This window comes from Oryctolagus cuniculus, chromosome 7 (genome assembly GCF_964237555.1).
Source record: "Oryctolagus cuniculus chromosome 7, mOryCun1.1, whole genome shotgun sequence".
Classification (NCBI taxonomy): domain Eukaryota; kingdom Metazoa; phylum Chordata; class Mammalia; order Lagomorpha; family Leporidae; genus Oryctolagus; species Oryctolagus cuniculus.
In genome coordinates, this window is record NC_091438.1 from 51,060,508 (window position 1) to 51,088,449 (window position 27,942).

A 27,942-nucleotide genomic window follows, 5' to 3' on the forward strand; every position below is an offset into this window, starting at 1 on the left:
TTTTTTTTTTTTTTTACAGAAGATCAGTTTAGTGTACATTAAGTAAAGATTTCAGTCATTTGCACCCCCATAGAAACACAAAGTGAAATATACTGTCTGAGTACTCGTTATAGCATTAAGCCTCAGTGTACAGCACGTTAAGGACAGAGATCCTACATGAGGAGTAAGTGCACAGTGACTCCTGTTGTTGACTTTACCAATTGACACTCCTGTTTATGGCATCAGTAATCTCCCTATGCACCAGTTATGAGTTTCCAAGGCTATGGAAGCCCCTTGAGTTCTCCGACTCTTATCTTGTTTAGACACGGTCATAGTCAAAGTGGAGGTTCTCTCCTCCCTTCAGAGAAAGGCACCTCCCTCTTTGAAGACCTGTTCTTTCCACTGGGATCTCACTCACAGAGATCTTTTTGCCAGAGTGTCTTGGCTTTCCATGCCTGAAATACTCTCATGGGCTTTTCAGCCAGATCCGAGTGCCTTTAGGGCTGATTCTGAGGCCAGAGTGCTATTTAGGACATCCGCCATTCTATGAGTCTGCTGAGTATCTCACTTCCCATGTTGGATCACTCTCCCCTTTATTTATTCTATCGGTTGGTGTTAGCAGATACTAGACTTGTTTATGTGCTCCCTTTGACTCTTAGTCCTTTCATTATGATCAATTGTGAACTGAAATTGATCACTTGGAGTAGTGAGATGGCATTGGCACATGCCACCTTGATGGGATTGAATTGGAATCCCCTGGTATGTTTCCAACTCTACCAATTGGGGCAAGTCAGCCCGAGCATGCCCCAAATTATACATCTCTTCCCTCTCTTATTCCCACTCTTATGTTTAACAGGGATCACATTTCAGTTAATTTTCAACACTTAAGAATAACTGTGTGATAATTACAGAATTAAACCAGTCATATTAAGTAGAACAGACAAAAGGTTTCACCTCACCCTGGTTAGAATGGCTCACATACAGAAATCTACCAACAACAGATGCTGGCGAGGATGTGGGGAAAAAGGGACACTAACCCACTGTTGGTGGGAATGCAAACTGGTCAAGCCACTATGGAAATCAGTCTGGAGATTCCTCAGAAACCTGAATATAACCCTACCATTCGACCCAGCCATCCCACTCCTTGGAATTTACCCAAAGGAGTTTAAATTGATAAACAAAAAAGCGGTCTGCACCCTAATGTTTATTGCAGCACAATTCACAATAGCCAAGACCTGGAACCAACCTAAATGCCCATCAACGGTAGACTGGATAAAGAAATTATGGGATATGTATTCTTTAGAGTACTATACCGCAGTAAGAAACAACGAAATCCAGTCATTTGCAACAAAATGGAGGAATCTGGAACACATCATGCTGAGTGAAGTAAGCCAGTCCCAAAGGGACAAATACCATATGTTCTCCCTGATCGGTGACAACTGACTGAACACCAAAAAGGAAACCTCCTGAAGTGAAATGGACACTATGAGAAATGGTGACTTGATCAGCATAGACCTGACTGCTAATGGACAACTTAATACATTATCCCTCATAGTATTTTTTTTTGTCTGTTCTACTTAATATGACTGGTTTAATTCTGTAATTATCACACAGTTATTCTTAAGCATTAGCATTCATTATTCCTTTTCTCTCCACGTATCCAACCATCCCACAAATGTTCACTGAGATGCTACTATGTGTCCCACACCATATCATACATGCAGTTTCTTGTATGGAGCCAATTATAATCTATTTGTGGAGAGAGACATATTATGACAAGGGTTATAATCATGGAACGTGCAAAGTACAATAGGAAGCACAGAGTAAATAGCCAGGGTAAGATTCTGTGACAATTGAGCAGTCTTGAAAGATTAGTAGGAATTTTCCAAACAATAGATAACCACAGTTATTATTTCATAAGCTCTTACTGAATGCTATGTATTGTGCTCTGAACTTTACAACCATTATTGTATTTAATCCTTCTCCTGAGTTACTGGGCTAGCTAATAAAATCCCCATGGTATCTAGACCAGGAGAAGGAAGCAGAGACTGAAATTCTTGCCCAAGTCACAGAATTAGTCAGCAGCAGCACTGCCCGTCAAACCCATGTCTCTGTGCCTCCAAAGCCCATGTCCTTAGGGGTATGATTTCCCTCATTATCTATGGGTAAGAATGTGATTTTTTTTTGGCAAATGTTTTCTATGTATGGCTCTTCTGTCCAGAGTGTAAAGTTCCATCACTATTTTGCAGCTATACATGTATAGGACATTCAGAAAAATACAACCCACTAGGCATTTCAATCATGGCTATTCTGCCATTTTAAAATCTTTATTTCAGAGGAGGACTTTAAGCAGTGAGGCAAAGAAGGGCATTGGACATTTGAGAGCAAAGGACCTGGAAGCACAGGGGATGGCAGGTTTGGGGGTAGAGGGCATGAGCTGTTGGAAAGGATGGGGCCCAGGCAGGACAGCGCTGTACCCCACGGCATGAATCTGACTTCCTGTTGGGAAGTCTCATTATTAGCATTTCCCCCTTACAATCTGGAGAACTGAATCAGGTCCCTACTGATCTCGGTGACTGACCGGCAACCTGAAAGAACAATGAAGTTACAGCTCATTTCTCTAGAACACTAGTAACCCAATGCATCGTGGGTATGGGATAATCCACTGGGAACAGACTTGATGTGCTCTTTGTCTTCCCTGATAGAGTGTTACACGTACAGAATGAATAATGCAATTGTGATTGCATCAGGAGTTATTTTATGAGCCTGTGTCCATGATGTCTTAACAGTCATGTCAAAATGTCAGGGAAACCTTATTTTAGATTTTTTATCAACTCCTTTGTGCAATCAATACCCTTGACATTTAACTCAGTTCTGATAAGGCTCAGGGATATAGGATGTATCTGCAAGGCCAGTGGTGGAGGGGAGAAGAAGGGAAGGGGGAATAAGATTCAAGATTCATGTTAAGAGATAGATGAATGAATATTCCTTATGAAACTGCCCTCCAAAGGAAACTCTGTCAAAGGAAGACTACGCCAAGATTTTAATTAGTATGTAAAAATGAGAACTCTAGGTGAGATTAGACACAGATTGAAGAGAACAACTCCAGATAAGAAACAGAGAAAGGAGAAAGAGGAGCCAGCATGACTGCAGCTGGCAGTGAGATGTCCCTGGTTTTGGAAAGGTGGAAAGAATTTAACCTTAAAGCTCTTCCTTTGTCCTCAGTGTATGCCCCTTCACCTCTGCAAACATAACTTTAGCAGAACGTATTACAAGAGTATAAATAACAAGAGGATCCTTTCCTGCGAATAGAAACACAGGGAAGGGTTGGGTTTCATGTCTGGGTTGATTGGAGGGGACGGGAGCGGCAGCTATGGGCAGCGAGTCGAACTGTTTTTGAGCAGAAGCAGGAGTTCAGAGCCAGAGCGTCTCCCTGGAACTGACAGTGATCTTGACAAAAGCTCTGGGTTCCCCCTGGGCAGATAATGGTGCTTGATCTTTATCTAGCACCAGTCATCCCTAATCCATCTTCTGGTCAGCTGCCAAGCTAGGAAGGGGTTAGTTAGAGGAAGGGCTGCCACTTCGTTCTTTAGGCTTTGTCCTTCAGGTTCCAAATCAGGAGAAAAATAAATCAAAAACTTACCTGTTAGGGCCATGGAGATGTGGAGCTCATTTTTTAAAATGTTCAGAACCTCCTTGACGCCATGTTCACCCTGTTCCCAAGACCAAGGGGAGGAGGAGACAAAAAGAGCCATCAGGGGACATTCTGAGCCTCCACTGCATACAAGTTCCAGCTGCAGTCAGAGCCGTGGGGAGGAAGGGGTTAGAGTCAGGTGGGAAATAAAGGGCCCCAAAGAGAAGAGGACAGGGCTGGGAGCTGCTGCAGGTGCACTTCCTGCCTCAGAGGAAGCGTGGCTTGCTGTGGAGTGGGGAGGGCACAGCTAGTCTTCAGGAGTCAGGCACCTACAGGAAGCTCAGTGGGAGTGGACGCTGCAGGAAAGTGTGGACAAGAATGAGCAGCTCTGATCTCTGTCCTGGCGTTGCTGCTCTCACCTTGTAGGCGAGACCCCACAGGATGGGTCTCCCGAGGAAAACGCACTTGGCCCCAAGGGCCAGAGCCTTCAGCACGTCGTTGCCGGTTCTGACCCCACCATCCAGGTACACTTCAATTTTTCCTTTCACAGCAGCCACCACTTCTGTCAAAGCATCAATCTGAAAAGCAGACATGGCACGTGGCATTGACTCAGAAGGGGCGGTGGGACAGGCGCTCTCTGAATGTGGATTAGGACTGGAGAGACTAAGCCGGGGCATGCCCTTTACAGAGCCTTCCCTCCCCGTGCCCGGGCAGCAGGTGCTTATCCTCCAACAGCCCCTCCTGAGGCCCAGGGCCTTTCCACAGGTTCTTCCTCCAGTCATTTTATGCCTCCCCTGGAATCCAGCTTCTCCCTGAATCATTTGTTTAATCCTCTACAGATTGAAAGAAATGTCCGGTTCCTCCTCACATGTTTTAAAGCAGACTTTTATTTGAAAGGTAGAATTATAAAGAGAGAGAGAGAGAGACAGAGAGAGAGAGATCTTCCATCTGCTGGTTCACTCCCCAAATGGCTGCAACAGCCAGGGCTCAGCCAGCCTGAAGCCAGGAGCCAGGAGCTTCCTGGGGGTCTTGCATGTGGGTGCAGGGGCCCAAGCACTTGGGCCATTTGCTTCTGCTTTCCCAGGCACATTAGCAGGGAGCTGGATTGGAAGTGGAGCATCCAGGAATGGAACCTACGCCCATAAGGGATGCTGGTACTGCAAGTGGTGGCTTTACCTACTTTGCCACAGCACTGGCCCCTAAAGCAGATATTTTCCACTTACGATGTGCACATTAGCATTCTTTTCTGTAATGAACATTGTGACTGGATTTTCTGTCTTTGTTTCTTGGGTGGCAGAACTAGAAATCTAGGCCTCCGTTGCTAAGGCAGTAACTCTTTACAACTGAACAGTATGCTGGGCCATGGCGAGTCTCTACACTGTAGCCTGCCTTAGGACTCCTGGGACTACTCAGTACCCTTTCAAACAACTTGTCCCTGTCTCCCTTATAGTTCATGTGAGAAATGGGTTAAGAATGTAGCAGCAACATTGTGATCTTTAAGCCTTGGGAAGACAAAACAAAACAAAAATTTCTCTTTGTTCTTTATCTTGCTTCTTTAAGTTCAAGTGCACGGGCCAACTGTCCTTGAGGACTCAAGGTGCCCCAAGCCAAGTCATGCTCTGGGACACCTCCAAGCCTGTAGGGAGAGGGACAGCAGGGTCCCTTAGGAGCTTGAGGGGGAGGGTCCTTGGAGAGGGAGTTCTGGAACTCTCTGTGCTTTTCTGAGAGGGCATTAGGGGCCTTTCTGTTGCTGATGGAATCTATCTGATGTTTACCTGATTGAGATTCTTCAGCTAAAAGTAAGCAACGTAAGAGAGCAGGGAAAAAAGACTTCTGAACTTTCACTTACAGGTGGAGGGAGCAATTCCATATGTTTTGGACTTGAATGTAATTACCGGAGAGAACGCCAGTCCTAATGGGATTTTTTAGTCCCAGTATAGTATTATTTGGAATTGTTCTACGATGTTATGAGAAAAGAAATAAATACACTTGTACAGACTCTTCCAGACATGAAATTGACATTAGTGTCCAAACCAGAATAGGGAGTGAATTTCAGCCTGGGTGTAGTCTGGCCTTGGAGCTAATTTTTAATAGGACGGGACCATCAGTAGAGTCTTTGGGGACAACTGCTGAGTCATCCTTTCCTTAGTGTTCCCTTGTTTAAGTTATCTACTGGAGGGGGAGGGGAGGAGAGGGGATGTGTTGGGAGAACAGGGCAGGGGGCATCTGTCTGCTTCTTCACTCCCCAAATGCCCACAACAGCCAGGGCTGGACCAGGCGGCCTGGAACTCTATCTGGGTCTCCCAGGACAATGTCAGATATGGAACCTCATAAAAAGTTAGAATGTTTTACCCCTCATAGGGCTGGTACCAGCCCGAAGGGAGGGGTGAGACACTTACCTCAGGAATGAAATTTAAGAGGGAGCCCCCCCCCCCAAAAAAAAAACCTCAGATACATGATATTTGAGTGCAAGGTTTCAAAGAATCAAAGAACAAATTTTGACCTGTGAGCTGAAGGTTTGCTTTTATAAATTAGGTTTTTCTGGAGTCAGACTCAGAATTAAAGTGAGTTGAGCATGACAGGGTTATATAAGTACAGGGTTGGATCCTGTCTACATTTAAAATTTCAGAATTTGACTCATCATGGATTTGGGGCATTAGTTTTGAATTTTTACATAGTGCAGCACAATATTACTTATCTTACTAAGTTTTTTGATGCTTGCTTTTTTTTTAATTTTTTTGACAGATAAAGTTAGAGAGACAGAGAGAAAGATCTTCCTTCTGTTGGTTCACTCCCCAAATGGCCGCTACAGCCGGAACTATGCCGATCCAAAGCCAGGAGCCAGGTGCTTCCTCCTGGTCTCCCATGCAGGTGCAGAGCCCAAGCACTTGGGCCATCCTCCACTGCCTTCCCGGGCCACAGCAGAGAGCTGGAGTGGAAGAGGAGCAACTGGGACTAGAGCCCGGTGCCCATTTGCGATGCCGGCGCCACAGGCGGAGGATTAACCTAGTGAGCCAACGCGCCGGCCTTGATGCTTTCTTAAATTTTGAGCTCCAGACAGATACCTCACTAATCTGACACTAAGCACTGTCTTCAGATGACCTTGGGTTGGGATGTTCAACTGATATTTTTCTACAGAAGTAATTGAGAAGGTGTTAAAGATTTTAGCTTTAATGATGGTTGCTGGTGCATTGCTTAAGACAGTGAAAGGATGGAAGCAACACAGATGTTCCACAACAGGAGATGGGTGATGTAAATTGTTCATCCACACTGAACAGCATTAAAAATAGGAGGGACAAATATATCAAAACCAAAAGAAGCTCTGAATACATTGCTGAGGGAAAAGAAGTGATAAAATGTTATAATGCTTTTTAAGCAGTCAGTTAAATTTTTTTTTATTTTATTTTATTTATTTTTTTTGGCAGGCAGAGTGGACAGTGAGAGAGAGAGACAGAGAGAAAGGTCTTCCTTTTGCCGTTGGTTCACCCTCCAATGGCCGCCACGGCTGGCGCGCTGCGGCCGGCGCACCGCACTGATCTGATGGCAGGAGCCAGGTGCTTCTCCTGGTCTCCCAAGGGGTGCAGGGCCCAGGGACTTGGGCCATCCTCCACTGCACTCCCGGGCCACAGCAGAGGGCTGGCCTGGACGAGGGGCAGCCGGGACAGAATCCAGCGCCCCAGCCGGGACTAGAACCCGGTGTGCCGGCGCTGCTAGGCGGAGGATTAGCCTAGTGAGCCGCGGCGCCGGCCAACAGTCAGTTAAATTTTAAGAATGTAGCTATTGATGATAACAGTTACCAAAATATTGACATTATTATTAGTTGATGTTTCTAAAATATTAGCATTATAAATTGTTATAAAAATATTGACATTGCTAAAATATTGACATTGTTAGCAATAGTTACCAAAATATTGACATAAAATATTTACATTAATGTTAGTGATGGAATTTTGGATGATTTTAATTTTTTCCTTTTTGTTTATTTATAGTTAATGATTTATCTTCAGGGGACATGTTTAATTTACATAATAAAAGAATAAAATTTATGAAGAAAGAGTCTTATTTCCCTTTCTTAAAGCAAGTCAGACAGCAATAAAAGAACTTTTTGAAAAAACAAAACATATATATCTCCATGAAGCTAAACCAAGAATTAATTTCCATTTGAAGAATATTTCCCTGCCTTCCTCTTCCTCCAAACTTCATCAATAATGAACATAAATTCATGGGTTAGAGACAAAATTACAAGTGGTCATAGATTTTAGTGAAGCATTCATTGGGGGGACATTTTCCAGGTTTATTTACTGTGCAACATGGTTATTTATTAGTTTAAGTGAAGTAATACTCCCTCAATGGATGTAGCAGATGGTGAAATGTGAGTGTGCAATTTATACAAGATGTAAACTTCAAGCCAAATGCTTCTGACAGAAGGCAGGCGACCTCAGTACCTTTGCAACAGAAATCTTATCAGATTCCACCTAACTGCTTATTATCCAAGTAGATTTGGACAAGTTACTTGCTATCCTGTGATTATGATTCCTATGAAACAGGAATCATATTAGCCACCTTGCAGCACTGTCAAGAGAGTTACAGATAAGAAAATTTTGTAAAGAGTCTGCAAATACTAGGCTACTGTTGATAACTACAAGTCCTTAAAATCCAGTGCGTGTGGTAAAGGAGGAGGGGACTCCAGCAGCTTGCACAGGGTGCTTGATGTGGATGTGTGTATGCACAGCACTCACACACACATTCCTCCGGAGGCATCCTACTCACTGAAGCAGCAACTCCATCAAGCTGTCTCCCACCATGGTTGGAAACGATGATGCCATGGACATTGTGCTTCACAGCTAACTCTGCATCCTCTTTTGTCAAAATCCCTTTAAGGATGATGGGCAATCGAGTCATGCTCTGAAACCATGAGAGGTCATTCCAACAGAGAGATGTGCTAATGGGAGACATTTGGAGATGAGGTATTGAATTTCTCTGTGGAGAACAAAAAGACAGTCTTGGTTATGAACTCCTGTAGGACTGCTTGACTCTTTCTAAAGATGAGACACTTTTGGCCATTTATAAGTTTGAAAACAGTAGCACCAAATCCAACCATCTTCTCCCTTTTCTTATAGAATCTATACAAAAGAATTTTTACTTCCATTGCTTATTGATTAACCATTGATCATGTCCCTGCTTCATTGTTATGATAGGGTATAGGGACATAATAGCAAATACGATGCAGCCTCTACTTCTTAAAAAAACTCAGAGTTTTTTGATGTGGATAAGTAAAAGGATGTGTAGGTCACTTTGACATGTTATAGTTGATATGCGCAGGATAATGAAAACTAAGCAATACTTGAATCATCTTAACTCAGATAATATGCAATAGTTACCATTGGCTCATCATGTGCATACAATATCCATAAATCTCAGTGTGCCTCTGGTATCTCAGCTAAAGGTTCTAGAGCACCTCAAGGCCAATTTGTGGTAAGTGAGTAGTACTCAGACACGTGGTTAGGTGTCAGAGCTACATACTGGCTGAAATAGCTATGATCACTATCTCCCCGTGATGATGGGCTTTCAACCTTGCCATGGATTTCTCTCTCTTGGACACTCCATTCCCATTAGTTGCAGAATTTTAATGTGGGAAATACACTCTGTAGTCACCTAGCTTAAAAATCCAAGGATGGGTGCTTCAGCACCCTGGGATTCCACGGATGAGTTCTAGGTGTGCAGAGATCTTGAGTCATTTTTTAAGGTGGCAAAGGGTGGGAGCCCGGTCTGGCTAGACAGCTAGCCAGTTACCTTTCCTGTGAACAACTTTTTCAGACAATCAGTTGATCTACACGTGAAACCAAAACTATCAGTTTCTAAGTACGTCATAGTGTAGAAAATGTTGGATGAATTTCTTTAGTGTGTTCTTCTATTCCATGCCAGCATCCTTTCCATGACTGTCCTATTGCTCAGCACCCAGCCCTGGCCAGAACACTTCTGGTGACAGGTTGGGCAGCTCCCATGGTGAGAATGTCTGGTCTCATGTTTTGCTTATCTGGAAATTCTGTGGCGCAGGAACCAGATTTTCTTTTTGAACTGCTGCATCCCTGTGTCTGGTACAGGACATGCATTCAATAAACATTGTTGACAGAAAATTGGGAGGAAAGAGGAAAGAAGGAAAGAAATTTGTCTTCTGTAAGGCTTGCCCTTTGCCTCTCCTATCTTTCCTACCTCTTTAGTTGAGTGAATACTGGCTTGCATTAAATTCATCATCAAATTCAGTTGGTTTCGAATGTCCTGCCGCCTGTTGCCAAGTATAGGTACATCCACTGTGATCACCAGAGCTCTGAAACCAAGGGCTTCTACCCTTTGGATCAGTTGTTTGTTGAGCTGCCGTTCTGGGTGCACATAGAGTTGGAACCATCGCAGGCCTCTGGGGGCAGTAGTGACAATGTCTTCTAGGCTACAGCTGGCATATGAGCTGGTGATGTAGCAGGTGCCGGCTGCTTGTGCAGCTGCAAAGCAAGTGACATGACTCCAGTTAGGGGGCAGAACCATTCTGGACGAGGTGACAAGCCCTGGAGGTCAGGGGGACAGGGTCAGCCCTGTCACCTCCAGCTAGCTTGCCCTGTGAATGAAGACGAAGCTTGACTTCATTCCACTTGGCAGGGATGGTGGGTAGTTCAGCCTGACAGCCCTAAGGGTGTCCTGGTCACCTCTGTGTATTCTGTTTTGCAGGCCCTGTAGCTCCTAATAAAATATTTCCAACTGGGGATGTATACCATGTTACCCCCAGAATGATGTTCAGTGTCTTATGGCCTTCAGATGGGAAAGCAGGCTTCTTATGAACTCCTTAATGCAGAACAGAATTAGAGATGACAGAAGATGAGCGAGTAGAATTCCAGTGCAGAAGCCTGAGCTCTGAAGCGGTAAAAAACATGCTATCTGAAATGAGAGAAATGCTGGTTATATCACTCTGCTATGTGACCTTGAGTCTCATTTTTTTATCTGTAAAGTGGAAGAACTAATAGTACCTTTTCTTTAGGTGTTATGAGATTAAATAAGGTACTAGGCAAGGAAACATTCTTTAAATTGCAAAGTGATGTGCTGCATGAATGTTACCGATAATGAGGTTAAGGATCATGGTGGTGATGCTGACACGGCTACTGCTGTTGAATTGCATATTTCTAACTTCCCACAAGTCATTTCAGTGGGTGTCTCTAACAGGTTAATTTCATGATCATGCCATAATCCCTGAGCAAAGAATTGGGCCTAGTCAAAAATTTACATTTTCAATTCCTCATTGGCATGGCCCATTGTTTTACCCTACCCCAAAACAGCACATTCAATAGTGATATTTAGTAAACTGCTCATATTCATGTAGGATAGTCACGTGTCAACCTAGACAGATCTGATTCCTAGCCCCATCAAGACGGATGTCACTTTCAACCATAGAGTTCTTGGATTCATTGCTTCCTGCATCAGGGAGTCGAAGGAAAATACCCCAGAAAAGCCCTGGGGAATGCACAAAACAAGATTCGACCTAAAGGAGTCACAGGGGTACTCTCAGCCCACTTCTCCTGTGCTCTGATTACTGGTGGTAAGGGGTTGTCAGAGAGAATGAAGGTTCCCAGGCAGTTTACAAGAAACTGTGGGTTAAACAAGAGGACCGAGTTGACTGCGGAGAAGGATAGTGGGACACCTGGAGAACGGCAACTGCCAGGGCCTGGGGTTAGAGCCTAATGCCGACGAGGTTCTCTCCCCACCCTGAAATCAGAAATTCACCACTCAGCCCCCGCCCTGACCCCTAAGGGGCTGTAAAGAGCTCTACCTGTAGGGCCGCAGTGACCACCCCTTTTCCCACGGGGAGTGTGAGCCAGAGGGCCCTGCCTCTTCTCCTGGGGATGCGTGGGGGGACTGCAGCCCCTCCTATTCAGCAGGAACCTTCCTCCCACTCTGGCAATTCTTCATTGTGGGAAATGCTGCTTTCTCCATCTTGGGTGAAATGTTGCACAACACAGCTGGAAGCATTCCCTTTCCCACCTTCCTTGATTCCAACCAGATTGCTGTCCCCAAGGCCTTTCCTGAGCATGCCAGGCACTCCCTGCCACTGTCTAGGGAGGCCCCTTGCACGCTTCTAGCTTCTGGCAGGGGCCTCATGGTGGCTGGTTCATACCTCGGGCCGTGCTCATCTCCCCGTCAGGCCAGGCCAGGCAGTGGAAGCCTGTGGGTGCAATGCAGATGGGGGCGCTGATCTCCTCCCCTTGGATTGTGGTCCTGAGGTCCACCTCTGACACATCTCTCAGGTACCGGGGACGCAGGCGAATCCTGTGCTGGGCAGAAAAGAGATTTCCTGTTGGCGGGCTCCCTCTGTCTGGGGCTGGGACCTCCGAGTCCTGGTGCAGGTCTACAGCAGACCACGTTCTGTGAAACCTGGCTCTTGGAAAGGGAAGCAGTGTGGGTCCAGCAGAAGGCTGACCTCCAGGAAGCTGCTGCAACACCTGACTCCCCATGAACCTGCCATCCCTGATCCGCTGGTGCATGCGTGGTGCACACTATTCTCTCTGCCTTGTTCATTCAGGTATCTGCGTCTCTGAACTGTGCCTCCCTTTCCTGCATTTCGGCCCTTGGCCAGTGTGATGGAGTCCTCCCAAGAAAGTCTAAAAAGGAAGACAAGAATAGGTAGGAAGGAGTCCCAGGCTCTTTCCCGCTCAGATTAGAAATGATTCCCCAGGAAGTGAGAAAACCACTGAAAACATAAATTCCAGGAGGGATCGCTGTTTGGATTTGACTCAAATACTGCTTTAAAAATGATGGAGGCGTTCACAGTAGTGGAGAGGAGAATGACACTTTTGTGACAAAAAGTATTCAGCCTCAGGGTCCCACAGCTTTTGTTTTTCTCAAAATATCATTATTTTTGTACACGAATAGAGACACTTTCTGGATATAGCAATTATGTAAATGAGATTGTTAGTCTTAATTACTTCCTCTGTGAAGCAGGAGTATGAATTCAAGTTTCCTAATTGTTTGGTGAAGATAAAAAAGAAAAATCATTTGAAGAGCCCGATCTAGTGCTGATTGAGTATCAAACTACAGAATGTAGTTCTCACTTGGATCTCCTTTTTCAGTTTTCTCCATCACAAGCACAGAAACCTTTCCATACAGGACCAGATAGCAAGCATTTCAGGCCTTGCGGGGCATGCTGTCTCTGAACTATTCAGCTCCACTGTTGCAGCCTTTAACAACAGCCTTTAACAACAGGCAATGACTGAGCATGGCTGTGTTTCAATAAGACTTTATTTGTGGACACAGACATTTGAATGTCATATAATATTTATGTGTCACCAATAATTATTTTTCATTTGATTTCACCCCTCAATCATTTAAATAATAATAATAAAAGTCATCTGCTTGTGGACTATGTGAAGACAGGTGGTGAGCCAGACTTGGCCTGTGGGCTGCACTCACTGACCCACATGCCTTCCCTACTTTTGAAATCCCTCATCTTCTTTGTGTCCATCTTCCATCATCCTTAAGACTCCTTGAATCTTCTTATTTCCCCCAAACCTTCATCCTCTCTCCTGTCTTACATTTTCTCCTCTATCTAGTTCAGGAGTTTGCAAACTTGGGAGATCTAGCCATACCCTGCAGACTTCTCTTCCCTCCCTACCTGGGTGACTGGTGCTCCTGGGACTCCTGTCCTGTCTTGCACATCGAAGTGCTGTTGGGATGCAGAAGGACTGTGACTCACTGCTAAATTCCTTTGCATCTATCCTCTCACCAGCCCCCAGGCCTTTTACCCAAAGAACAAAGCAAAGAAACGATGAAAACACATTATTTACTTATCTATTATTTATTCCCCCCCCCCAAAGAATCCTTGTATCTCTATTTAAGAGATACAAACTTCATGCGTTTCATAAGTACAAGTTTAGGAATATAGTGATTCTTCCCATCATACTCACCCTCTATCCCACTCTCCCACCCCTCCCCCTCCTCCTCCCTCTCCCATTCCCAGTCCCATTCTCCACTAAGATCCATTTTTGATTAACTTTATACACAGCTGACCAACGCTATACTAAGTAAAGAGTTCAACAATTTGCATAGTAACCCCCCCCCCAAAAAAAACACCAAAAAACAAAACAAAACAAAACCCTGCTCCTCAACAGTAAAGAAAAGGTCTGTTCAAAGTCATTGCATCTTGAAGCTAATTTCACGTCTTTTTTTTTTTTTTAGAAAGTTAATTAATTTTAACAAAGCACCCAAGAATGATAAATCTTTTGGGAGCTCTTAGACGTGGTTATCATATAGCTCTTTGAGGACAGAAGTTCTGCATGGGATGTTGGTGCATAGTGACTCCTGCTGTTAATTTAACAATTAACACTCTTATGTATGATGTCAGTGATCACCCAAAGCACTTGACATGAGCTACCTAGGCTATAGAAGCCTCTTGAATCCACAAACTCTGTCAATATTTAGACAAAGCCACAAGCAAAGTGGAAGTTCTCTCCTCCCTTGAGAGGAAAGTACTTCCTTCTTTGATAACCACTTCTTACTACTGGGCTCTCACCCACGGAGATCCTTCATGTAGGACATTTTTTGCCTCACTCTTTTGGCTTTCCATGCCTGAAAAGCTCTTGTAGGATTTCCAGCCAGATCAGAATGCCTTAAGGGCTGATTCTGAGGTCAGAGTGCTATTTAAAGTGGTTGTCATTCTATGAGTCTGCTGTGTGGGCTGCTTCCGATGTTGGAGCACTCAGTCCTTTTTAATTCTATCTATAATGGGACTGACACTGTGGTGTAGCAGGTAAAGATGCCGCCTGCAGTGCTGGTTTCCCATTTGGGCACCAGTTCAAGTCCTGGTTGCTCCACTTCTGATCTTTCTCTCTGGTATGGCCTGGGTAAGCAGTAGAAGATGGCTGAAGCACTTGGGCCCTTGCACTCATGTGCCATTTGGGGAGCAAACCAACAGATGGAACACATTTCTCTCCATCTCACCCTCTCTCTGTCTATAACGCTACTTCTCAAATAAATAAATCCTTACAATTAAAAAAGAAAAGAAAATACATAGAAGACCAAACTTTTTAAATGCAGCCACGTTGTCATCCCGTGTGATGCCTTCATCAGCTCCTCCTTCAATATAATCCCACGATGACTTAGATAGCCGCTCTCGTGCATGTGCCTCGAAGTCTGTCAAACATGCCAAGGGCATATCTGCACCTTCATAGGAATAAGCAAAACCAAACAAAACCTGGTAAGAGCACTTCAGTGTAGAGGAGAGGGTAAAGATGGAGCTATAGTATGAAGTTGTTTGGATTCGATACTGATCCTTCTGCATTTTTTATTTTAGTGGAGTTACCACCACAGGCACTGATCCCAAGTCAGAGAGCACACTGCTGCTTTCTCCCAACTTCCTTCCAAGGTCCTGATTATTTAGTCTTTTATGTACCTTTCATATCTGGCCCCTGCATCCCACATACTACCTCAGACCTAGTTGAGACCTGAGCATCTCTTAAAAGATTATCACAGGAAGTTATTTCTGTCTCTTGCATCTAAGTTCACTCTCCATGTTGTCTCCCTCCAGTTTCCTGGATCTGTCTACAACACAAGCCTGACTATGTCTCTTTGCTTCCAGAGTGCTCGTAATAAGGTATCACAACTTTTAACACCTGCTCCTAAATGCCTCACCAGCTTTGTTTCTTGGTGGCTCTTCCATTAACTTGTGATTGGAGTCACTATCTGGGAAAATTGGGCTAAATCATTACTAGTGTTTGTGAGTTCCAGGAACCTCTGGATATCTGATTTTCCTGGGACTGTGGCTGCTGTGCAGGAGGCAGCTGACGTTTTGTGAGTCTTTGGCTGGGTGTTTGAACACATTGCTTAATGCCATCAGGAGGCCAAAGTATCACCATCTACGTAATTGCTATTTTTTGCTAATTTTGAGACCAAGAAAACGGCATGTGTCACTTCCACTTATTCCCATCCACAAACTGAACCTCAGTCATCTGGGAAGTGGCACTCCTACATCTGAAAGAGGAATGAAGGCTGAATTTTTCCCTGATCAAAGCTAATGAATAGAGCACCTGAAATATAATGTATTGAAGTGAAGTAGACATTTTGACAATCAATGATGGTTTATAGCCTTGTTTCTTTCATTGAGGAACAGTATTTTGTTTTACTTTATTTTGTTTTCTCTACATACTGTTTGTTGAACTCTTTTACTTAGGATAGCATTAACTAAATGAACATTAAATGTGCTAAAAAAAATCACTGTAAAAATTAAGAGTGGGAATATGAGAGGGAGGGGGAGGAAGGGTTGGAGCATGGGTGAGAGGAAGGGTGGGGGAAAGTACCACTATTTTCCTGTAATGGTAAAAAGGTAATATATGAAACTTGTATAACTTAAATAATATATATATATATATTTAAAGACGTTTTCTTTCATTTTTCAAAGGAATTTATTAATAAATTAGATTCTCAGGTCACAGCAAATATATGATAATTAATACAACACAGTTCTCATGTTAATGTGATATTAATACAGAGAATAGATTCAATGTAGTTCATAGATATAATTCTAAGAATGTAATGATATTTTCCCTCCTCCTTCCTTTCCTCCCTCCCTGTCCCTCCATCCTCTCTTCATCTTTCTCTCTCCCTGTTCTTTTCAGCTTTGAAATAAGATATTTTTAATTTGCATTGTAGTCAAAGGCTTAATGCTCCACCAAATAAAGAGTCCAGCAAGTAAAAAGTAAAGATTATAGTTCATTGGAGATATAGGAGAGGGCTATAAACAATAACCAAATGGAAAGATGACCATTTCACTCATATACAGTTATTTTTAAAATAATCACAGATCTTTAAATCTGTAGTAATATATCATTTTTTTTTTTTTTTTGACAGGCAGAGTGGACAGTGAGAGAGAGAGACAGAGAGAAAGGTCTTCCTTTGCCGTTGGTTCACCCTCCAATGGCCGCCGCGGCCGGCGCGCTGCGGCCGGCGCACCGCGCTGATCCGATGGCAGGAGCCAGGAGCCAGGTGCTTTTCCTGGTCTCCCATGGGGTGCAGGGCCCAAGCACCTGGGCCATCCTCCACTGCACTCCCTGGCCACAGCAGAGGGCTGGCCTGGAAGAGGGGCAACCGGGACAGAATCCGGCGCCCCGACCGGGACTAGAACCCGGTGTGCCGGCGCCGCTAGGCGGAGGATTAGCCTAGTGAGCCGCGGCGCCGGCCGTAATATATCATTTTTTAAAAAGTTTTCTACTGCACTGTTGCTGGCTCAAAACAGGGGGGCAAGGGGGGACCTGTTAAAATGTGAAGGCAGAGTGTTTATCACTTTGGCAGTTACCACACTCTCAGTTATGCTGACAATAGAACCAGTGTTCATTCTCTGGATGCTCAATGTCCCGTGCAAGGAACAACTACTACCTTCCCACAAAGGTATTACCTATTCAGCACCGGTTCTGCCAAAACACTTTTTGTAGAAAGTGTGGATGTTGATCCTAGAACTGTCTCTGACTGCCTCTGCCATTTTGTTCAAGTCATTTAAAAGCCCTCTAGGCCTCAGTTTACCCAACAGGAAACTAAGCTAGAGCATATTGTTTAAATATTTTAATACCATTTCAATTACTTCATATTTTATGGTATTACATTCAACATTTTTAACTTTCTATCTTATATACCTATATGTGTGAATAAGCCTTGTTATTCTGTAACTTTTTTAAGGCATTAACTAAACATGGTAATTAGTTTTTTAACCCACCAAGTATTAAGGAAGCACCCTGTAAAATGTCTTTTCCTATATTCAATGAAAAGCAAACACAGTAGATAACAATGAAAGACTATCAGGGGGCTGGTGCTGTGGTGTAGCAGGTAAAGCCACGGCTTTCAGGGCTGGCATCCCAAATGGGAGTTGGTTTGAGTCCCAGCTGCTCCACTTCCCTATCCAGATCTCTGTTATGGCCTGGGAAAGCAGTGGAAGATGGCCCAAGTTCTTGGGCCACTGCACCCTATGGGAGACTTGAAGGAAGCTCCAGGCTCCTGGCTTCGGATGGGTGTAGCTCCGGCCATTGTGGTCAGTTGGGGAGTAGGCCAGAGGATTGAAGACCTCTATTTCTGTCTGCCTCTCCTTCTGACTTTAGCCCTGACTTTCAAATAAATAAATAAATAAATCTTTTTAAGAAATATAATAAATAGGGACCGGCGTCATGGCTCACTTGGTTAATCCTCCGCCTGTGGTGCCGGCATCCCATATGGGCGCCAGGTTCTAGTCCTGGTTGCTTCTCTTCCAGTCCAGCTCTCTGCTGTGGCCCAGGAGGGCACTGGAGGATGGCCCAAGTGCTTGGGCCCTGCACCCGCATGAGAGACCAGGAGGAAGCACCTGGCTCCTGGCTTCATATCAGCACAGCTCCGGCCATTGCGGCCATTTGGGGAGTGAACCAACAGAAGGAAGACCTTTCTCTCTGTCTCTCTCTCACTGTCTATAACTCTACCTGTCAAATAAAAAAAAAATAAAAACAATAATTATATTGGGGCTGTTTTCAAGGAATTTAAAACTCAGTAGAGAGGGTGAAAATAATTAGTTGAATTTCTCTTTCAAATAAATAAATAAATTTTTCGTTTAAAAAAGAGTATCATAAAATCCATGAGTGTGTGTAGTTTCTCTAAATTCCTCAGAAGCCTGAAATGCATGGAGGCAGGATTGGTGAAATAATTAAGAAGACTGAAATGGGTGTGACCTTAGCCTTGAATCAAAGAAGCACTGAATGACCTAGAAAAATTAAAACAACAAAATACGTGGGGTAAATCCATAGAGAGATCCTTATTCTGAATCAATATTAGTAAATTAGGCAGGTAAAGGTCCAAGACAAATAGGCAAAAAGGGGAAGGCCACAGATTTTACAGGTTCCTGAAAACGAAGCCTTTCTTGCATAAACTAAGGGTTTTCCACATCGTATGCAAAATTCAAAACTCTGTAAGCTTGAATGTTGGCTGTACAATTCACTTCATGATTTTCACCAACTTCTGGCATGTAAGATTGTTTATTTGGTTCACTTCTTCACTTTAGCCTGTTTTCAGCTTCATTAAAACCCAGCCCAGGTTGGAGTGAGGAGGTATTTGAAAGTGGAAACACCCTTCTTTCATTTGTGAAAGAGCAGCTTAACAATGTAGTGCTCTCTGACTGCAGGGCTACTTGAATCAAAATAGCCACGGATGAGTTCAGGCAAAAAGCTGGCTCACATTGCATATAGCCAAAGAGTAAAAAACAAGGCCTACTTGCCACGGAAGCCCCAAGTCCAAGAAGCCATACACATCATGTTCATTAATTCCAAAGGAACCCCCTGAAAGTCTGATTGGGAAAGTCATTTTCTTTGCTTTTGGAGAGACCCATGGTGGTCGCTGGGCCAGCAATCCACACATATATCATTGGTAAACATTGGTTTGACAAAGATATAAAAAAGTTTGACAGCTGGAGCTGCGGCTCACTAGGCTAATCCTCCACCTTGTGGTGCCAGCACACCGGGTTCTAGTCCCGGTGGGGGCGCCGGATTCTGTCCCAGTTGCCCCTCTTCCAGGCCAGCTCTCTGCTGTGGCCCGGGAGTGCAGTGGAGGATGGCCCAAGTCCTTGGGCCCTGCACCCCATGGGAGACCAGGATAAGTATCTGGCTCCTGCCATCGGATTAGTGCGGTGCGCCGGCCGCGGCGGCCATTGGAGGGTGAACCAGCAGCAAAGGAAGACCTTTCTCTCTGTCTCTCTCTCTCTCACTGTCCACTCTGCCTGTCAAAAAAAAAAAAAAAAAAAAAGTTTGACAAAAATATATTTGCAACAATAGTGATATCCACAGGCTTTTCTTTCTCTTTTTTTTTTCTTTTTAAATTTTAGCTCCCACATATGAGGGAGTCGAGATTTTGTGGGGTGTAGGGGAGAGGGTGTCACCAGTAAATTTCTCAGGTGGGAGCTGTAGCTACAGAAATGCGGAAGAAACTGGCTGAATAGATCACAGCACATAAAGCTAAGTCATGAGAGAGGATTTTAGAAGGGAAGGCAGGGAAACCAGAAGTTCAAAGATTCTTCCAACTTCTGGGTGGTTAGCAGCTGTGTGAAAATTAGCCAAAGGCTATGAGTAGAAACTTGAATGGCTTTTAAGTCACCAACTGGGGGAACAGGATAGGTCCCAGGAACCAGGGTTTCAACCAGAGATGGGATAGCTCCTCTAGTTTACAAGGAGAGCAAAGAGTCCACATGTAATGTGGAGTGTTGCTTATCATTTTTATTTTTTATTGATTTTAATTAATTTATTTGAAAGGCAGAGTTAGAGAGAGAGAGAGAGAGAGAGATTTTCCATCTGCTGGTTCACTCCCCCAGATGGCTACAAAGGCTGGGGCTGGGCCAGGCCAAAGTCAGGAGCCAGGAGCTTCTTCTGGGTCTCCCACCTGGGTGCAGGCACCCAAGTACTTGGCCCATATTCGTCTGCTTTTCCCAGGCCATTAGCAGGGAGCTGGGTTGAAATTGGAGCAGCTGGGACTTGAACCAGAGCTCATATGGGATGCAGCATTGCAGGCTGCAGCTTAACCCCCAATACCACAATGCCTGCTGGTGATGCATAACTTGGCTGGGGTAGGAATGGGACAGAGGTGGCCTGAGAGCTTCTGGAGCTAAGGCAAAATCAAGCCATGTCACACAGAGAATTAGCACATATTGCCTTCTTAAGGAGCTAAGTAGGAAGAAGTCATATGATACAAAACAGAGCCCCTCAGATGTGTAGTATGTTTTGGATGGAGCTGAGGAGGAGGAGGAATTTGGAGCACAATCCCAGAGCTGTTTACAGGCAGCCTCATCATGGAGGAGTGGGGAGCTATTGAGCACAGAGTTGGATCTGACAAAGTACAGCAGTTCTATCTAACTTAGCACATTCCCACTTGACCCTCTGAGAGGTCATAAACTTTAATCAATGAATCAATCATCACATTTATTAAATTATATTGCAAAAATTATGTATAGCTCTGTGTGCATAAAGGAGTTAATATAGCAGGCCTGAGGATACTATTCTTTGAAAGGCCTGTTTGCAAGATTGGACCTTGGGAACTTGAATTTGAGTGGGGTTTCCACTATTCCCTGATAAGAATGACTCACTCTATCTAAACTTTGCACAAACAATGCAGTTTTTGCTGAACATCTGCTTTCCCTCTGGAAGTCTAGAATTTTGGTAGAGAGTGACAAGGGGTGACTTTATGTCCAGCTCCCCACGTAAACCTGTGGGCCTTGAGTCTCAGTGAGTTTCCTTGGTAGACAATAGGAGAGGCGTGTTGTCACATCTTGGTGCTGGGAGAATTAAGTGCAGGCTGCATGAGTCCACTGGACTCTCAGAACCTTATACTTGGCTTCCTCCAGATTTTGCATCATGAGTCTTTTCCCTTTGACAGATTGGTCTTCTATCCTTTCACTATAAGAAGTCATAGCCTCAACTGTGCGCTGAGTCCTGTGATTCCTCTAATGAGCCATGAGCCCCGTACTCCCAACACACTCTATATCCCCAGGCATTAGGATAGCACATGACACTGAGATGTTGTTTATAAATTCAACATTCCTCCATCAGTCATCTGTCTGTCTGCCTTATTGGATGAGAACTCTCTCCCAGGTTTCAAATCCTGATATCTCAACAGATCTACATATCCTATATAGCATATACTTATAGAAGTGCTCTTCTACAGATTTCTGGCATAGAAACTATGTGATGGGGCAGGCATTGTGGTGCAGCGGGTAAAGTCACCACCTGCAGTGCCAGCATCCCATATGGGCATGGGTTTGAGTCCTGGCTGCTCCACTTTTGAACCAGTTCCCTGCTAATATACCTGGGAAATCAATGGAAGATGGCTCAAGTCCTTAGACCCCTGCACTTACACGGGAGATGTGAATGAAGCTCCTGGCTCCTGGCTTTGGCCTGTCCAAGCCCTGGCTGTTGCAAGCATTTGGGGGAGTGAACCAGCAGATGGGAGACTTCTCTCTCTTCACTTCTGCCTCTCCCTCTCTATAACATCACCTTTCAAATAAAAAAAAAAAAACTATGTGAAGTGTGTGTCTGATATGACAGGAGTGGCTCAGACTTACTCAGAATAAATTGCCTAGAATAGTGAGAATTATGTAACAAAGCTACTTGAAATAATGATATGGCTTTATATAACCTTAGCACTCTAACATATAACAAACACAATTGTATCACATTTCTATATGTCTTCTAGTTTTTCCTTAACCTCTCTTCTATCTACTAGTACTTCTCCATTTCCATGTGAAGCAGGCAGAGAAAGTCTTATTCTCTCCATTGTTCATTGAAGAGAAGCCCTAGCCATGAGTAACTTGTGAAAGATGAGGTAGTAAGTTATTATAGGGGAGGGCTCTTGAATTGAGTTTCCTGGTATCCTTTGAACACAGATGTTATCCATGTTTAAATTCATAGAAAAGAGCAAAAGAGTTGGTTCACATTAATCACACGTTATATTGAATTTAAAACTACTTTGTATGGTTAAAAGTATGATTATTAAATGCTTAGTGTGGTATTCAATGCGTTATTTTTATTAGAGGGTCAATATAAGACTCAGAGTAGAAGAGAAGGATGACTTTTTGTTCAAAGCTCCCCCTCAATTTGGGTGAGAAGAATTTGGCACAATATATTTTTGTATATTTCATTTTGATCCACACCATACTTGAAGCCACCAGAAAATAAAAGGTGCATTCAAGTTATCTAGTGGTTTTCTTCTTTTCCCATTTTTCTTTACAATTTTTGTTTATATTTATTTATTTTAAAAGCAGAGAGAGAGAGACAGAGAGAGAGAGAGAGACAGAGAGAGATTCCACCATCACTGGTTCTATCCCTAAATGCGTAAAACAACCTAGACACGAGCCAGGCCAAGCAGGGGCCTGTACCTCAACCTCAGTCTCCTACATTGGAGCAGTACCCAAGTACTTGCACCATTATCTGCTGCCTCCTAGGATACACATTAGCAACATGCTGGACTCAGAAGAGGAACTGGGGAGCTCAGACTCCAACCCAGGTATTCTGATAGGAGATGCTGGTGTCCCAGGCAGCATCTTAACCACTATGTCAGGTGCTCCCCCTATATTCCCATTTTATTTTATCTCTATGTCAGTATTTTTCTCCTGTTCTCTTCTGCTCCAATTACCCTAGAGGAAGAGACAGAGATAAAATAATAAACGTCTCTTGTATACTGTTCAAGTGCTATATATTGTTCTAGAAACTTCAGCTCTTTTAACCTCATTAGACTTTTTGCTATTTATTTATTTATTTTTTATTTGACAGGTAGAGTTATAGACAGTGAGAGAGAGACAGAGAAAAAGGTCTTCCTTCTGTTGGTTCACTCCCCAAATGGCCACTACGGCCGGCGCTGCACCAATCTGAAGCCAGGAGCCAGGTGCTTCCTCCTGGTCTCCCATGCGGGTGCAGGGGCCCAAGCACTTGGGCCATCCTCCATTGCCCTCCCGGGCCACAGCAGAGAGCTGGACTGGAAGAGGAGCAACCAGAACTAGTATCCGGCGCCCCAACTGGGACTAGAATGCTGGTGCCACAGGCGGAGGATTAGCCAAGTGAGCCACGGCATCAGCCAACTTTTTGCTATTTAAAATTCTGGACTAACATCTAACACTTGTACATTTTCATGGGGTACAATGCAGTACCTCCATGCATACAGACAGCATAAACCAATCAAGCCTGGCAACCAGCCTGTCATTCTTCTTATCCTTACCTTGTGTTTGGAGCCTATGAACTAACCAGTCTATAACACACTACTGTGCATTGTAGTCACAGCTCTAGTCCCTTGGTTAAAAATGGTGAGATAAAACTGGCACACCAGTGACAAGGAGGTGAAAATCTAAGAGCAAGGCTATTCAGAAGAACCTGTTGCTCACAGCCCCAAGCCCAAATTCTCTCCTCTGACCCAGGAGGGAAAGGGAAGGGCACAGACTAGAGCTGGAAGGCACTTTGAGGAAGACTTTGCTTTCTTCAATATTGCAATCCAAGTTGATGCAGTTAGTGTCAATAAGGCGATGTTTTCCTCTGAAGATTTCCTGTTTCTTACGTGATTCATGGTGGTGTCACGGTAGGAACTCTCTGGGTTATCAGAGCATATGCTTGTATGGAAAACTGCCTACCCATTCTGCAGGCAGTCTCGGGGTAAAATCTCACAGTGGGCCATGGTAAATTAGTAGTAAACAAGTCTGCTTCTCCTGACTCCTTTAGGCTGCACCTGCTTGGTGCCACAGGGTGGTGTCCTTGAAGTTCCTCTGGCCTGGGTTCCCTAGGAACTTATGCCAAGTTTCCCAACAGAATGGTAGAGATAATATCCAAGGCTATGCTTTTGGGGCCTGGTTTGAGAGATGGAACTCTTTAAGGTTGGCTGAAAACACTTTAATCACTGCATGTTGCTGACTTTCCTAGCCTCAAGGAATGTGGATACAAAGGGTAGAGGCGTCACAATAGCAACTGAGGTGTCCAGGGAAAGCCTGGGGCAAGTATAGGCTTTCCCAGCAACAGGAATGGTAGCAGAGGGAGAAGAAGCCCAGTGTAAGCCCACAAGTGACAGTGGTGCCATGGCCAAGGAAGGTATCAGTGATGGTGGAAAATCATCATTTTCCTGTGGCTGAGGCACATGAGCCTCCAGGGCCACCCCAATGTAAGGGGAAAGGACTCCAAGTAACAGGTTTAAGCCACAAAGTAAACATGGGACCAGCCTGTTCCTAGCCCAGGAGTGGCCTGAGGATCCAAGGATCCAGTCTGAACAGGAGTGAGGGAGAAAGGGCGCCAAGGTGGGTCTGGCAGGTTCAGTTGTTCACATGATTGCAGTTTATGTATGTCTGCACAGGATCAGTGAGTAAAAGACTCAGGCCCTTTCCAAAGCTATTATGGCCATGTTTTGTCTTACTCTCTTGTGTGTAATAACAACCTCTCTTCTTCAGCCCACCAGCCCCTCAACCACTCTCATGGGCCTGTTTTCTTTCCCAGAAAGGATTCTTTCTCTCTTGATCTGTGGACATGTCCACATATCCCAAGGAACATAACATTGCCTCAGGTCTGCCCCCTTAGTTGTGATGGGGCCTTGACTCCTATCTCTGTTTTACTCTTGGAGCTTAGGGTACTAGGGGTTTCTGAAAGAGTTCTTGAGGTATGGGGTGCAGGTACATTTGCATTAGGAACCTGCTCATCCTGGAGCTCCATAACCTAAGTAGGCCATTAGCTACCTCCCTAGGCCATAACAACCAGAAATGCTGCCTGTCTGGGACTGGAAGACAATTAGAACAGTTGTACTTGTTGGAGCTGGGAGGGACCTTGGAGAGATGGAGAAGCATGAGTTTCACAGCAGAAATTCAACAATGAACGCTGGCCTCCAGCATCTACATTCGGTGTTCTTTCTGCCGGATTTGACTCTTGCAGTTCTGCTGAGTAACCTGACAGCATGACCTCGAATTGGCCCTCCTGACTTGAGAGTTAGCTTCACAGCATAGACCTAAGATTTCTAGTGACTCAACTCACCCACACCAGGTTTCACTGTCCCCACTCCTCTGATCCTGCTCAGCCAGTATCGCCCAAGGGGGCTGCTCTTGACGTTGTAAGCACAGAATAAACACTTGCTTCGTGACATTGGTGGGGTAGTGTTTGCAGCAGTGCAAGGCAGCCTGCTTCAGGGAGAAATTTGCTGATCTTCTTTATGATGAGAAAAGAAGCAAACTGCTCCTCTATGGGCCTCAGTTTGCTTGTTTGAAACACCAAAGGATTTTTTTTTTTTTTGAAAGTTTGACTACAATGTGTCATGGTAAAGATCTTTTTTGGTCATGTCTATAAGGAGCTCCATCTGCCTTGTGTACTTGTGTACTTTTTTCTCCAAATTAATTAAGATTTCTGTAATTATTTCACTGAATAGGCCTTCTAATCCATTCTCTCTTTCTATGCCTTCAGAAACTCCTAAGACCCATATGTTGATGGTATCGCATAAATCTCCTGTGTTCTTTATAATTTTTAAATTTTTTTCTTTTTTTTAGTGTGACTCTAAAATTTCCAAAGATTTGTCTTCTAGCTCAGATATTCTTTCTTACATCTCATGTATTCTGTGGTTAAGGCTGTCTATTGTATTTTTGATTTGACATATTGAATTCTGCATATCTGTTACTTCTTTAACTTCTCTTCAGAATCTCAGTTTCATGGGACAGCTTTTATTCATGTCATGTATGGATCTCTTCAGTTTGTGAATTTACATCTCCTTGCTTCTGAGTAATCCTGTGATTAATATTTTGAATTCCATTTCAGGCATTTTATCATTCTTATCATCTGCACATTCTAATATCGATGTGTTGTGTTCCTCTGAGGGCTCATGTTGTCTTCCTTATTCTTGTTTGTTGAACTTCTGCATTTATTTTGTGGTGTTTGTGGAGATACTTGTTAGTATTTTCCTCTGATGGCTGTTGTATATTAGCTGTGCATCTGTGGTTTAGTGGAATGTCTGCTCTTTAAGTGAATACACAGAGGTGTGTGTTGGGTATGGAATTGGGGCTCTGTTCAGTGCTCGAGGGTGGAATAAGTGTTCAGGGTATCACTCAAGTTGGGTGTATAAGATCTCCTCTCGGCCGGCGCCGCAGCTCAATAGGCTAATCCTCTCCCTGCGGCACTGGCACACCGGGTTCTAGTCCTGGTTGGGGCACCGGATTCTGTCCCGGTTGCCCCCCTTCCAGGCCAGCTCTCTGCTGTGGGCCGGGAGTGCAGTGGAGGATGGCCCAAGTGCTTGGGCCCTGTACCCCATGGGAGACCAGGAGAAGCATGTGGCTCCTGGCTTTGGATCAGCATGGTGCACTGGCTGCAGCGCACTGGTTGTGGTGGCCATTGGAGCATGAACCAATGGTAAAAGAAAGACCTTTCTCTGTCGCTCTCTCTCACTGTCCACTGTGCCTGTCAAAAAAAAAAAAAAAAAAAAAAAAAAAGAAAAAGAAAAAGAAAAGATCTCCTCTTGTTACAGAAAGGGAGGCATGGTCACCTCTGTTGGCATAATCACACCCTCACCTTTCCTCTTCAAAGGTGTTATCATTCAGTTTGTGCTATTCTCATCTGTGCTTCCACATGAACTGTACAAAGGATCTGTGCAGTCCTCACTGTGAGCTCGGATCCCACTGCAGTGACCAACCCTAGTGGAACTGGCACACATTGATTTCCTGGTAACCCAGCTACACCCTGTGCCCTCTCCTGCAGTCACAGATGTCCCAGTCTCAGTACCCAGGACTCCCACAGCATAGGGTGCAGTGGCTCCACTCCTCCCTACTAGCCTGTCCCAGCCATGGAGAGACTGAGAAGTTCTGCTTTACTTTCATTTTTTTTCAAGACAAGTTTTATCTCCTTTTTAATTTCTTCAGTGATCACTCATCATTCAGTGGCATTTTGTTTAATTTCCAAGTATTTATGAGTGTTCTATTGCTCTTCTTATAGTTTATTTCTAGTTACCTGATAGGATTTCAGTCTTTTCAGATTTGCTGAGAATTGATTTGTGGCCTAATATATGGTATATTTAAAAAAAAGTTGAGTGTGCTGATGGGAAGAATGTAGCTTTTAGGTTAAATGTCCTATAAATGTCTGTTAGGTCATTTACTTGATGTAATAGTTCAGCTCTGGTGTGTCATTATTTATATTCTATCTGGATGATCTGTCCATTGATTAGAGTGCATTGTAGGAGTTACTCACTGTTATTGTATAGGAGTGTCTCTCCGTTTGGTCTAATAGTATTTTCTGTTATATCAGGGTGATCTTGTGTTGGCTGCATAGATAATAATGATTAGTCTGTCTTTATGATGAATCAAATTTAATCAAAGTAAAATGTCCTTTTATCTCTTTTTATAATTTTTGGATTTAAAGTTTATTTATTTGCTATCAATATATCCAGTTCTTCTCATTTTTATTTTCTGTTTGTGTGGAAACACAAACACCAAAGGATTTTGTATATTTTATTTTAATCCACAGTAGATTTGAAGCCACCAGAAATCAGATGGAGCTGAGCTACATCTCTAGGTCCTCTTAATCCATTTTGCTTGACCATAAATACAAAGATTTCTGATTGCAGTAACATTTCAGTGCAGCAGCTATTTGTCCTGAGAAAGCAGAGAGCAGGGAGCCAGCCCATCCTTTTAGGCTTCTCTGTGAGCCCTGAAGAGCTGGGTGTTCATGGCTGCTCCTGTGCTGCCACCTATAGCTTCCCTGGGGAACTGCTTGACTGCCATTGTCACCATTCCCTTTTGTAGGAGTGTGTGGATCTAAAGCAGAGACACTGGGACTTGGAACTGCACTCTGCTAGGGGATACAGGG

The 27,942-nt window shown here is 44.0% G+C and overlaps 1 protein-coding gene across 5 annotated transcripts in view; it reads right to left on the bottom strand.

The window, feature by feature from the left end:
- The window catches only part of HAO2 (hydroxyacid oxidase 2), a 42,988-nt gene that overhangs the window by 1,255 nt on the left and 13,791 nt on the right, over positions 1 to 27,942 (bottom strand). For 2 of the 5 annotated variants that reach the window (XM_051857349.2, XM_002715392.5), the window contains exons 2-8: positions 14,674 to 14,812; positions 11,772 to 11,923; positions 9,827 to 10,110; positions 8,384 to 8,593; positions 4,033 to 4,191; positions 3,623 to 3,692; positions 2,273 to 2,567 (exon numbers count right to left, since the gene is read on the bottom strand). In XM_051857349.2, the coding sequence (XP_051713309.1) occupies positions 2,512 to 2,567; positions 3,623 to 3,692; positions 4,033 to 4,191; positions 8,384 to 8,593; positions 9,827 to 10,110; positions 11,772 to 11,923; positions 14,674 to 14,804 (1,062 nt within the window). In that variant the 5' untranslated portion in view covers positions 14,805 to 14,812 and the 3' untranslated portion in view covers positions 2,273 to 2,511. Of the gene's footprint in view, positions 1 to 2,272; positions 2,568 to 3,622; positions 3,693 to 4,032; positions 4,192 to 8,383; positions 8,594 to 9,826; positions 10,111 to 11,771; positions 11,924 to 13,265; positions 13,386 to 14,673; positions 14,813 to 27,942 lie in introns of those variants that run through there. The other 3 variants (XM_070077807.1, XM_070077806.1, XM_008264585.4) reach the window with 2 other exon arrangements.